Raw genomic sequence first — 13,726 nt, 5'->3', positions numbered from 1 at the left:
AACATATATTCTGAATCCTAAACTGTGCGGTTCATTTCCAGCTAAAGCATACAGATTGGTAGTTTTTGAGAACTGAAGTGAGTTCTTGCATGTTTGATCGTTAAGGACGAAGTGAATTTGTTGATATTAGGCAGTGACCAAAACTGTTTATTCTTCCTCCAAGCAGCTAGTCGTTTATATCTTAGTAAGGATATTTTTTTTAAAGATTTGTTTATGGAGAGAGTGAGAGAGCAGGAGCGAGGGGAGGAGCAGAGAGAGAGGCAAGCAGACTCTGCACTAAGCACCAAGCCCGATACGGGGCTCTGTCTCGGGACCCTGAGATCATGACCTGAGCTGAAACCAAGAGTCAGACATTTAATCTGTTAAGCCACCCAGGCACCCCTCAGTAAAGATATTTAGTCTGCTCTGTCCCCTTCTCTGTTCAGGTCAGTTGATAGCTATGCATTGACCGTGAACTCTGCGAAGTGTGGTACTGCATCAGATAGGTAAGGGGGTCTGTGCCTTGAAGAACTTGCAATCCAGTTGGACCAATCCAAGACCTATATACCAACAATAGGAGTGATCGCCTATGGCAGTGTGTGCGAGCCACCAGATAGTGTGCAAAGAGAATGTGTTCCCAGAGTTCTGCTGCAGTCAGGTGCTCTGAGATTGGGGGAAGAGATGAGGTCTTTAGCTGTCTCTGGAAGCACACCCATGCTTAACCTAACTTAATGCAGCCTGTCAATGTGGCTTTTCTGGGTCAGGCCCTGGGATGGTTTGTAATTAAGCATGGGTGGGGTTGTAGCGAAGGAGAAGCTGATTCTTCATCCACTCTAGCATTTTAATTTCTAAGTACCCCCTTTTAGATACACCCATGACAGCTATCTGGAACGTTCCTGGGAAAATATTAAAATGGCCCTAGAAATTATTAAACTGCAACCCTGACCCTTGAAGCTCTCCGGATCAGTTTGACTGTCCTGGTGGCCACATGCATTGGCCTTGAGGCAGAGTTCTGAATGTTGAACCTTTAACCAGAATGCGATTGCACTTTTTCCTCCATCAAAGATGCACACCTTCTCGTAGAAGTAATGTGTACCAAAAAGCGGGTGATCCTTCAGGAATAATCTCTAATGTCTGTTCCCTAAACCAATATGTACGCTGAAAAGGATGAATTTGTGCCCAAGCCCTTTTCTTTATGGAAGAACTTCATTCAGATCCCTTTGAATTTGTAGTATTACTTGGGGAAAATACCTAAATGACTTCATGGCCTCCATAATGACTCAGAAATTTCAGGCCTGCTTCCTGACAAGCAAGCTACATGCTCTTTAAAAATCAGAATGTTCAGCTGAAATTTTGACAAGATACGTGTTTAAGAGCTGGCCACAGTGTTCATGGGTGTGTTTTAAGAAAGCACTTGACATTATAAATAAAAGCATGGGTTGGCAGGGCAGAAGAGTTGGGATTTGTGAACAGAGCCAGTTCTAAAACCTGTTTTACTTTTTAAAATCAACTTCTAATAAATAGAGACACACAGTGCAATATACCAAGAACTAATACAAACTCTAGGTGGAGAAATGTCAGAGGAAATTGAAGAGGATTATCTTGTTTAAACAAACAAACAAACCAAGCTCCTCCAGCTCTGTTTTTCATTGAAGGCTTTTTCTTATAAAATAGTTTGCTTTTAACATTTCTAAATGTTACATTCTAAATATTTTAAAGTCAGGAACATACACAGAGTTTTCACTTTAACAGACTGATGTATTTTTTGGTATAGTTTGCCTTGGGTAGCATAATTACCCGTATATTAGATGCTACATGTACTTTGGAATTAATGCTTCGAGGTGCTCTTATCTTCCAGGCCCTGAGATTTCTGTGACTCATTGTCTTTCAGTTATCACTGATCTGGTTAACTTGTGAAATGAGGTCATTTTAAGTAAAGACCGTGAAGGGCAGCTGCCCTGTCCCCTGCTCTTGTGCTCGCCAGCAGTGCCTGTGGGAACCATGGCCACCTGGAGGGAGCTTTGAGCTGCTAGGCCAGAGTGCTGGAATTCTGCAGGTGTTTTGTGGTCACTCCTGTAGCTTTACGCACGCCGCTGGGGTAGCATTTACCGGTGGTACTCGTGGACTTCCCTTAACGGTCCAGGCCTTGTTAACTAAACTCCAGTAATTCCTAAAAATCCACATGGTCCAAGTTGATGGATTGAAACCAGAGGGATGTCTAAACTCCTCTGTTTTCTTTTCTTTAAGATTTTATATATTTATTTGAGAGACAGTGAGAGAGAGCATGAGAGGAGAGAAGGTCAGAGGGAGAAGCAGACCCCCCCACTGAGCAGGGAGCCTGATGCGGGACTCGATCCTGGGACTCCAGGATCGTGACTTGAGCCGAAGGCAGTCGCTTAACCAACTGAGCCACCCAGGCGCCCTAAACTCCTGTTTTCAACAGTCAGGTTTCTATTAAGGAAGCTCTAGGCCCAACATGGGGCTCGAACTCACCACCCTGAGATAAAGGTTACATGCTCTACCACTGAGCGGGCCAGGCGCCCCTCAGCTGTCATGTTTTGTATCTGTGAAATAATTCAGTGGTTCTCAATCCTGGCTGCACATTAGAAAACCTTCAAGAGCTTTTTGTAAAAAGTACTAACACTTGGGCCCCCCTATAGAGAGTTCATTGTATCTGTATTTTTAAAAGCCCCACCCCCGGGTTTGTTGGTTCTAGAGTGCAACCAAGGTCAAGACCTTTGGATCTGGTTGTCCTCTTTATTTTGGTTTTCTCTGCTGCACCTTTCCTGTGTTTGACTTGAACACAGCGGCCCTGGGCTGGTGCACGTCTCATTCTGCGCATGCTCTCTAACCACCACGGGCCGTGATCGAGTGCAGACCATTGTTTATGGGCCATTCCAGAGCAGCCAGAGTTTCCGCACCATCCGAAAAACATTTTCTGGCAATAGAGGGGACACATTCCCTCTGGTCCCAGCGAATGAGGACCAGTTTAACATTTGATGTTGTTCTGTGCCTTGCCAGTCAGTCGCAACGGAACTCTAGCGACTTTCGGTGGAATCACGTAGGCACTTAGGGAGGGCTGACTGTTCCCCAGCACTGCTGTGGGCACTGTGCAGGACCCAGCAAGAACAGAGCATGGAGGGACTCTGGGCGCTCACGTTCTTATGGAGGAGTCGCCCGTGAAGCCAAGAAAACAGAGGGCGGGCATCCTTTGGTCTCGACACAAGTGCTGCAGGACATGGAGGGAGGAAAGAGACCTTTGTGGACAGCCCCATAGGAGAAAGACTATGGAGGAAGTACAACCATAGCCAGCAGCCTTGAAGAGTCTGGTTCAAGTGCACGTGGTGAAGTTTGCTGAAATAAGGACACAGGTGGAAGTGATGATGCCACGTGAGCCCTGTGAACACGGAGAGGGTGGGAAGGGTTGAGCAGTAGAACTCCCACAGGCGACAGGAAGCTGTCCGTTCATCCTGAAGAACCCTCACGTGCCTGCCAGAGGGGCTGGCTCTGCCTGGGAGAAGTTCTAGGAAGCCCTAGTTGACGCAGTGGAGCTCTGGTGAGGAGCAACCGTGGCCTGGCGTGGGGGTGAGGGTCAGGTTGTCTGCAAAGGCGGGCAGGGGCAGTGTGCACTGACTGAGTTGTTAGAAATGTTCTGTATCTTAATGAGGGAGGTGGTCACACAGGCATGTATGCATTTACCAAAAGTCCCTGAACTCCACAATTGTGCATTTTCTTACATATAAATTATACCTCAACTTATAAATGTATTTTGAAACCTGTGTTCAAAAAGAAAAAGAGGGGCACCTGGGTGGCTCAGTTGCTTAACTATCTGCCTTCAGCTCAGGTCATGATCTGGGATGGAGTCTCACATGGGGCTGCCTGCTCAGCGGGGAGTCTGCTTCTCCCTCTGCCTGCCCCTCCCCCTGCTTGTGCTCTCTCAAGCTCAATTGCTGTCTCTCAAATAAACAAATAAAATCTTTTACTTTTTTTTCTTTTTTAAGATTTTATTTGTTTATTTGACAGAGAGAGAGAGAGATCACAAGTAGGCAGAGAGACAGGCAGAGAGAGGAGGAAGCAGGCTCCCCACTGAGCAGAGAGCCTGATGTGGGGCTCGATCCCAGGACCCTGAGATCATGACCTGAGCCGAAGGCAGAGGCCCAACCCACTGAGCCACCCAGGTGCCCCGATAAATAAAGTCTTTTTTAAAAAGTAAAAAAGAAAAAAGAAATTATGGATCCCAAAATTTAAAACCCTGAGCAACCCATGGAAATCTGTGCAAGGATTCCCTTTCAGATATCTTACGAAAGTTTTTCTGAGATCATCAGAGAAATGTCACTACTGACCAAATATGCAATAATCATTAAAAAAATTTTTTAGGTTCTTTTTTTAGCGCTTTAATTATTTTTTAAGAGCTCTTTGAGGAATATATGCTAAAATCGTTAAGGACGGAAGTGCTAGACCATCTAGTTCTTGCTTCCCAGAACTCCTCTGTGAGTGGGTGGATGCGTCTAGCTGAAGCCAGGGAGCTCTGATGGCTCTTGAAGCCCATGACGGGCATGCAAGGATTCAGTACATGGTGTCTGCTTCTGTATAGGTCTCTGGTTTCAAAAATAATAAAAAATGGTTTTAAGTCCCCGCTGGTTCTTAAATAGGAACATGCCCAGTGAAAGTGTTTCTCCAGGAAGTGCGTGCTGGCATTGGGACTCACGGCTGCTGAGACGTTGGGGAGGTCACCCCGCTACCTCGGCTGTACTGATGAGTTGGGATGGAGAAGGCGGGACGGAGGCCAGTGCCCTGGTTTGTTCACTTTGCCAACGATAAGTCAGAGGGACTCTCAGAGGCCTTGTTTTTGCTGTTGGGGGAGCGCGTCAGGTCACAAGGACTCTGAATACTATCAGGAAGCCTGCGTACAGTGTTGCGTGTGTGTGCTGTAGGAGGGAGGGAGACCCTTAGAGTCACCTGGGAGGCCCCTTGCCTGCAGAGCTAGAGGAGAACACTCGTGCTACTGTTTTCACGGACAAAATACTGCTCACACAGTTAGGAAATGTAGGTTCTGGGCCACCTATGAAGTCACCGAGCCTCCCTGGCATTCAGACTTCTTAAGTTGCATCTATGAGAATTAAAATTTAGGTGATCCCTAATGCCTCACTGTGAACATTTTGCCTCCGTCCACTATTTTTTTTTTTTTTTGTAATTAGAGGTTCATTGTTTTAAACCAGTACTTTCTAAAGTGGGCACCGTGCATCAGAATGTCTTGTGAACCCCAGATCAGTGAGGATGTCCGAGATGCCTACCACTGGGCCCCCATCGCAGAGCTACAGAATGATTTTATGGCGGCAGGTGCTTGGGAATCTGCATTTTAGCAAATGCACCCCAGACGGTGCATATAAACAGTAGAGTCTGAAGAGAACAGTTACAGAATTTATCATGGTTGGGTTTTTTTTTCCCTAATTGCCTCAAAATACAAGCAGTATTTAAATTTCTTTTCTTCTGGGGATGTAAGCGATTTCAGAGGTTTAGAGAAGAGGAAGTTGTGATCAAATCCTTTCCATATGACATTACTGTGGTTAGATTGAAATTTATTTGAATTAGTAACTCCTGTTTATAATACATAATTTAGGAAGTCAACATCATTAGCCTTAGAAAAGCAGTGTTAAATAGGTTTGTTGTGTATCCTTCCAGACTTTTTCTAATATGTATACATATAAATATTTTTGCCAAAATAGGTTTATTTTCCCCAAATGATTCAATAATCTATTTTTAAAACCCAGTAATACATTATGCGTATCTTTCTGTGCCAAAAATGTCTACCTACATCAACATTTTTAATGGCTACATAGAATTCCTTTGTATAAACGTACCAGACCTAATTTCACTGGTTTCTTACTGGCGTTCTGTGATATCTGCCTCTTTCCGCTATTTTACACATGGAAACAATGAACATCCTTCTGTATCTTTTTGTACATCCTTAGGTTAAAATTCCTAGTAACAAATTGCTAGTCAAAGAATTTCCTTGTTTTTTTAAAGTGATTTTGAAACAAAGTTAATATTCACTCTAAAAAACGGCAAATACAGAGAAAAGTTAAAATCTCCATAGCTTCCTGATAACTTTCATATATATTTTTAATAAGATCACATACATAGAATCTTATTATTGCTTTTCTCATTTAACCATACATTGTAAACATCTTCCCATGCCAGCCACATTAAAGATACTGTGATATACATAGATACAGTAATTATGTGATATACATAGATACAGGAATTATGTGCAATGAATTGATCTGATTCTTCTGCTTTCGCCAGTACCTGATACATACCGTTATTAAGTACCTGAAGTACTTAAGCAATCTAGTAGATGTGAGGAAAGAAAGTTGATTTGAATTGTTTGGTGCCCTCAAAATTCTTACAGACGAGAAGAGAGTCTTGGGCGCTCCCAGGTCCTTTGTCTTACAGATCCCGTAAGAGGGTCTGAGAGCTGGACTGTGAAAGTCGGAGAAAGGAAAGTCATGTTTAGTTAGGTCAGGGAAGGCTCAGAAGAGATGGTGACGGGGGGCTTGACCCTGTGAAGGTGGGGAGGAAGGAGAGATCCACATAGAGGAGTGTTTGCCACGATGTGTTGCCTGGAAGATGCGAGACACCCACTCGCAGCATCCCAGTGACTGGGAGGCAGTCCTCCCCTCACACGGAGCCCCAGGCGTGGCCGGAAATCCAGGTGGAGAGGGAAGGAGATGGGTCCGGTGTGGGTGGTCTAGAGAGTACGCGGCTAAGCGTCGTGGGCTGCATTTCCTGAGCAGAGGGGAGAGTTTTATAGCTTTGCTCAGATTTGTTTTAGCCAGAGTGCCGATGGGGGTGGAGGGGCTGGAGTTTTGCCCATCAGCCGTGTGTGGGACAGGCCATCGTAAAGGAAGAGCACGGTCAGGATGCCCGCCCAACCGGGGCAGTAACAGCTGTGCCAGAGGGAAGAGACGGAGGTAGAAGGACAGGCGTGGGCGGACCCGGATGCGGGGATAAAAGGAAAGTTAACGGTCAAGAAGGTTCGGGGCTCCTGGGTGGGTCAGTGGGTTAAAGCCTTTGCCTTCAGTTTGGGTCATGATCCCAGGTCCTGGGATCGAGCCCCACATCAGGCTCTGTGCTCAGTGGGGAGCCTGCTTCCTCTTCTCTCTCTGCCTGCCCTCTGCCTGCTTGTGATCTCTGTCTGTCAAAGAAAGAAAATCTTTTATTAAAAAAAGAAAAGAAGAAGAAGGTTTTAGTTTGGGTGGCTTGGGGTTTGAGTTTGGGTGGCTTCCATAATACCGCCACGTATGCAAAAAAAAAACAGGGAGAAAAGCAGTTAAGAAAATGAAGAGTTGCAAAAATTCTAACAAAAAGAAGTTTAGCTCATTTCATTTGGTCTTAACATCACACATTCTACACCTGTCTCCTTCCTGACAGGCAGTAGTCTGGAGTACACCTGTAAGTGCGGGGGCCTTCAGGCAGGAGCTCCGTTCCACACCCAGACCTCCCAGCACGAGCAAGCAGTGGGCACCATGGAAGGGAGACCCCTCGGCGGCCAGGACGCCTTCCCCCCTCAGGAAAGCACGCTGTGCCCGGTGAACCTGACGGACGACCAGATAGCTGCCAGCCTCTATGGTAACCTTCCTCAATCAACCCTCCTTGGCCTCAGGATTCTAGGACCAGCGCTGCTCGCGCTGCAGTCTAATGTCACGGTGCCTCATAGGCTGACCTGGAAACACCATTGACCTAAGAAATGGTAGGAAGGTAGGCCTAGAACATCTTTAAAAGATTTCAACATAAAGGAGTGTGCCGTCCCCCGAAGAAAACTCATCTGATTTTGTGAATTATGAAATATTTTAAATAGCATTTCACTCCTTTGCAGTCTGATAGGTGGACCTTTTTCCCAGCTGAGGGAAAACAACAATAATAATCCCCATTGTAGTGCCTAAGTGGTTTTTGAGGCCCAAATAAGATGGGAGATCACTTTATAAACAGTGAAGCCCGATACAGATGCTAGCTGTCAGTCCTTCTGTTATGTCTGGTAGTACTAATGGGGTTTTTTTTAATCCCCATTTAAAGAACTTCATATTATTCCCTTCCATGCATACATCTTTCCAATGGATTTTATGCAAGCTTGTCCTGTGCCCGGGGCCAAGATCTAAACTGACATGAATGAGAAAAAAAAAAAAAAATGAACATGAAGAAAGATTTCTTGGTCCTTTAACTTGTATGGGGTGTGAGTTGGGTTAATTTTGTTCGCCCTGATTCCCTTTTTCACAGTGTGTACAAACAGTGAAAGCACACTGAAGTCTATCATGAAGAAGAAGGACAGCAACAAAGATTCAAATGGAGCCAAGAAGAATCTTCAGTTTGTTGGCATTAACGGAGGGTAAGGGAAGATGGTGACACCAGCCAGTCTGTACATGGTCTGTCTGTCTCCTTTGCCTCCTGTCTCCTCAAGTCCCATTTAAAGGTGCCCGGTCTGGGCTGCAGCCACATACTGGTGACGGAAGATCCCCTCAGAAAGGTGCATCTGGGCTTCTCTCCTCTCCTCTTCTCGCTATCTTTAAGGATGTGTCGCTCTTGAAAAGACACCTGATGACACTGAGCGATTCACGTCTTGCCACCTCTGATCTGAAAACAATAGTCTTCAACAAAAGCAGCAGGCGGCAGGGGTCCCGCGGTGTTGGACAGCTTGTTCTTGCCTGTATCAGACTCAGGAACAAACAGAAAGGCGAGAGCATCACTCCACGGACCAGTGATGGTCATCTACTCCTTCAGAATGGCTTGTTTTGCTTATCTTCCCATGCTTACGTACGGAACTGTAGGGCCTTCCAGTAGACCAGTAGTCCAGCTGTGCCTTCAATTCTTTACTTTCTAAACAGAATGTCTGTTAGTTGTTTATTCCTTCTTACTGGGGCCAGATAAATAGTGAAGCCTGTTAGTCATCCTACAGTTGGTACAGAGCAGCTAATCTGTTCATCTGCATGTGGCCTCAGCCACAACAAGAAAGCAATAATGTGGTTAGTTGAGTTAATATTTATGACAAGATTTAACTGAATAGGGCCTAGTTTCTGAGTCTTTGAAGTCTAGTTGGGTAGTGTGGCCCAGGAGGTTCTGGAGGGCTTATTCCAGAGGAACGATCGATTACTTACCTAATCCGTTCACCATGACACAGAGACAGTTGATGAATCAAAATAGGAAGAACATTAGGGAAAAGGGGGGAAAAAAGGCGGGGGGGGGGGGCAGAAAAAATGAACCACTGCACACCTGGCTTCATGAGTGAGTTTCCGTTGGTGTATCCTAGGCCAGAGGTGTTACGTAGACATATTTTTTTCCTCCAAGTGGTAGAATGATACCAACTGGCAACTCAAGTTACCCCTTTTCAGTCAGAACCCATTCAAAACCACCAGATTTTTAAAAAGACCTTCCTTTGAACTTCTAAATGCAGAGTCTAAAACCACTGGTCAGATGTCTGGAGTCAGCTGCTTTCCCTGCCTGAGAGTTTCTGTCACGGGGTCTTTCGGGGTATGCCTTGCCTCTCCTGAACTCCCAATTGCCACCTAGGTATGAAACAACTTCAAGTGATGATTCCAGCTCGGATGAAAGCTCTTCCTCCGAGTCAGATGACGAGTGTGATGTCAGTGAGTACCCTCCTGAAGACGAGGAGGAGGAAGAGGAGGATGAAGACACTCGGGGAATGGCGGAAGGGCACCATGCCGTTAATGTTGAAGGTTTCAAGTCCGCCAGGGTGGAAGATGAGATGCAGGTTCCAGAATGTGAACCTGAGAAGGTGGAAATCAGAGAGAGGTGTGGTACACTCCCCTCCCCTCCCTAACCCTTCCCACGTTTAATGTGCCTTTGGCAAGAGAACTGGCTGATGAGGAGATTTCGCCATTGTCGCTATTGTTTGGGTCTTGCCCATCCTCAAAGGATAGCTGAACTTTGTCGTCAGGGGTATAACCGCCCTGTCCTGATGCTAATCAGTACAGGTGGGGAGGGAGATAGCTCCTAGATCTCTCAGAGGAGCAAAAAGATGGGCCTCATCAGGCTGCCACCTGTGTTTCCTTTAAATGATTTGCTAGCTAGTTCTCTCTGTGGACCCACCAGCCATAGAATATTCCACGCCCCCAAGGCGTCCAGTGTTCACATAACCCACCTTATAGTTGAAGGCACATTAGGATTTAGTGTGGCCAGCACATGTCTTTTAAGATTTCGGATTTTATCATTAGCCATTTATCTTGATACAGGTCAGTACTATTAAGGGATTGCCGTGTGCGAAAGGAGCAGCTCTTTAACCCCGGCCAAAGCTCTCATTCACTGCAAAGATGATGTAATCAGTCCCACATCTGTGTTTTGTTGCTCATTGAGTGATAGGGAACCCCACAAGAATGGGTTTGGAGTCTCCTTAGCAACAGCTGAAGTACCTAGTAAACACTCTGGTTGGCTGAAACACGTACGTAACGGTGTAGAACATTTTTAAAGATGGCTAGCAAATGTGGAATCAGTGCTTATAAAACAGAGAGTAGGACATATGAAAAATTCAAGACGGTTTTTCACTCTGGAATATAAACAGAACATCTCAAAAAACTTCTATTTAATTTTGCAAATCAGAGTTTAACTGCATTAACATAAGGTAAGTGTTTCTAGTTTATATTTCCAAGTATTTTCACATGGCTGAGATCTTGTCATCTGTGTGTTTTGTTTTTTAACAGTTTTGTTGAGCTATCATTTATTTACCTATGCCATCTGATTTTTCAGTGTAGGTTTTCATGGGGGCTAAACACTTCCTGAGTTCAGACATGTGGTTTACTAGTCTGCATAATGGATATGTGGTAATTCTGACCTCTTCAACCCCTTAAGAGTAAAAACATTTTTTTTTAAGAGTAAAAATATTTTTAAGAACTTAGAATAAAAGGACTAAAAAAGTTCCAGGTGTTATTCCAGAATGTCAAAAGCAGAACAGGTAGGCCTGAAAGTCACCATATGGAAAGGCCCAAGCTCTGGCCGGAGACAGTGGCTCTGTATGTCCTCAGACACCTAGGGAGGCCTGCTCGACCTCCATGCAGGCACCTTGTACTACCACGGACTTGTGGAGGTCCACTCGAGGCCTCTTGTCTTTTAAAGGGGGTATAAAGTCTGCAATAAAAATGCCTTTCCTGGGGTTGCCAATTGTGAGCTCTCTTTCTTTTTATCTTGTCCTAGGTATGAATTAAGCGAAAAGATGTTGTCTGCCTGCAACTTGCTGAAAAATAATATAAATGACCCCAAAGCTTTGACCAGCAAGGATATGGTGAGTCTGCCCTCCAGATATTGTCCCTAGTCCATACAAAGTGCTCAAGTGGACACCAAAGTCAAGGTGTCTCTAGCCTGCCCCTGAGCTGTTGCTACCCACATGCTTTGCCCCTGAACTATTTCTAGCTCGTGTAAGCAAAGTGAGCACCGTGCCACCCTGCTCATACTGAACGTTTCCCTCAGGCCCTGCAGCAGACAGCCCCACCCTGTACTTTTCTCGGCGACACAGGCTCCATGAGGCATACACTTGCACACCGGAGGGAGGACTAGCGGCAGCTGGTCGTCAGGTTTCGACACATTCTGCTTCCGCTCACAGAACCTTGTGATCCAGGGAGAAGAGTTACCAGAATTTTTTTTTTATTTTTAATTGGCCTATGGTTTTTTAAGAAGCAGCCTGACCGGGCTGAGGTCAGCATTCCTTTCAGTTATGGAAGTGCATATTATGTTCTCGTGTGGAATGCGGGCAGCCACTATTTTTAAATTCCGGAGTCACTGCACTTGTTATCTCTGCCCACTCTGAGAGACTTGGAAGCATACAGCCGAGAAGCTGGTGGCTGCCTTGGGAGCAGGAAGGACACAGCCCAGGACAGAGGAGCACTTCTGGGGCAATGGTGAATCTGACACCATGGCGAAGTATGTCGCTCTCCCTCCGGGGTCGCTGAAGTTTTGAGGTGCAGCTTCGCTCCTAGGTCACGCCCACCCTGTGGTTGACAGTTCTCTTCAGCCTGTTGAGAAAATGGAGGCTCTCCCATTACGCTAGACAGAATTGGCATTTGAATCTTGGCATCTCGTCAGCGTGAAGTTTTTTGCTGCACAACTGAAGTCAGCAGTGAGTGAGAAAGTTGATTTGAAAGTCTCACAGGATTACAGTGATGAAACCAAAATGTTAGAACTTGAAGGGACTTCAGGGAGTCTCATGCCAGAAAGCCACCGTTTTCCTCGTGAACAACACGCACAGTCTGAGGAAGGACAAGGACAGCTGTCACGGGCATGCGTGCCTGTGAGGCCACTCTGTCCTCATCTACTCTGTTTTAACTGAGGCCCTAACGATTAGGTGTCTTGTCCAGAGTCAGTTAACTAGCTTCTAGTTAGTACTGGGGTCAAATGATACCTCTTTAATACTGGTCCCAGTTTTATTTATCCTCTCTGAATCCCGTCACCTGATTGTACGACACCTTTTTTTTTTTTTTTTTTTTTACGGTTCTGGTTGCATCTCAGATTTGTTTTTATTGCTATGGAAACTGAATTTCTCAGAGCCAGCTGTGTCTTGACATTGAATGAGTGTGCTGAGAAAGGCACACGGGGTAATGTTTACAGAAGAAAATACTAAATAAAATCCCTGGGCGGGGGCAGACAGAACTCCATCAGTATAAACTAAACGTGTGTCTAAGCTTCAGTCACAGAGAGCAAAGCCATGAAATGTCACTGCAGTGTTTGTATTTCCCGTGAGGCTGAACCTGAACTTAAAACTGGTGCTTCTGGGCCCTAGATTCCATAGCTATAATGTACTTTTTCTTGGACCCCGCTCAAAATGCCGGGTCCTGTGGTTTTCCAAGAGAACGTCCATTTCTCTGGTGCCAGAGTACCAAGCATATTGTCACAGACACACTCCGTGGTCAGTTCCTTTTTGGTTAAATGGAACTCATTTGGTAAAATCGTCTGTAAGGGATTGTGCCCTGAAAACTGGTAGAGACATGAACAGTCCCAGTGCCAGGGCCCAGAACCGGAACAGGACACCACCAACACGCAGTAACAGAACTCAGCCCCCAGATGACACAAGCTCCCTCTTTGCACACGAGGATGGACTCTGGAGAAACGAAAATCCGAATATGCAGAAGAGTGAGCAGAAGAAAACAAAACAGTAGATGAATTTTTTTTCCCCACCCAGGACCCTTTTCATCAAGTGCCACAAAATATGATAGAATGGGCTGAAACCGAATCATCTGGTGCTGCTGACGTAGGCTTTCCATTTTTTCTTTAGTGTATTTCTAACCCTTGAAAGAGTAAGCAAAGCACGGGTGAACGGTGATCACGTGTAGGAAGGGCTCCCGGAAGACACGGTCTAGCTCTGCCCATCCCAGCAGTGTGCTGCGAACTTCACGGGTCCGGGATTCCCATCCACAGCAGTGCGCATGCGAACTTCATGGGCCTGGGATTCCATCCCAGCAGTGCGCATGCGAACTTCATGGGCCTGGGATTCCATCCCAGCAGTGCGCGTGCGAACTTCATGGGTCCGGGATACCATCCCCAGCAATGCGCATGCGAACTTCACGGGCCCGGGATTCCATCCCCAGCAGTGCGCATGCGAACTTCACGGTTCTGGGATTCCATCCCCAGCAGTGCGCTTGCGAACTTCATGGGGGATTCCATCCCAGCAGTGCGCATGCGAACTTCACGGGCCCGGGATTCCATCCCGGCAGTGCGCATGCGAACTTCACGGGCCCGGGATTCCATC

General features: G+C 46.0%; 1 protein-coding gene across 13 annotated transcripts in view; it reads left to right on the top strand.

Moving 5' to 3' along the window:
• The window catches only part of KANK1 (KN motif and ankyrin repeat domains 1), a 195,250-nt gene that overhangs the window by 173,690 nt on the left and 7,834 nt on the right, over positions 1-13,726 (top strand). For 10 of the 13 annotated variants that reach the window (XM_082696619.1, XM_082696614.1, XM_082696622.1 and 7 more), the window contains 4 exons: positions 7,414-7,611; positions 8,257-8,365; positions 9,544-9,786; positions 11,182-11,269. In XM_082696619.1, the coding sequence (XP_082552745.1) occupies positions 7,414-7,611; positions 8,257-8,365; positions 9,544-9,786; positions 11,182-11,269 (638 nt within the window). The remainder of the gene's footprint in view (positions 1-7,413; positions 7,612-8,256; positions 8,366-9,543; positions 9,787-11,181; positions 11,270-13,726) is intronic. The other 3 variants (XM_082696625.1, XM_082696624.1, XM_082696626.1) reach the window with 1 other exon arrangement.

This window comes from Mustela nivalis (genome assembly GCF_964662115.1).
Source record: "Mustela nivalis genome assembly, chromosome: 13".
Taxonomy (NCBI): domain Eukaryota; kingdom Metazoa; phylum Chordata; class Mammalia; order Carnivora; family Mustelidae; genus Mustela; species Mustela nivalis.
This window is presented reverse-complemented; position numbering and strand designations above follow the sequence as displayed.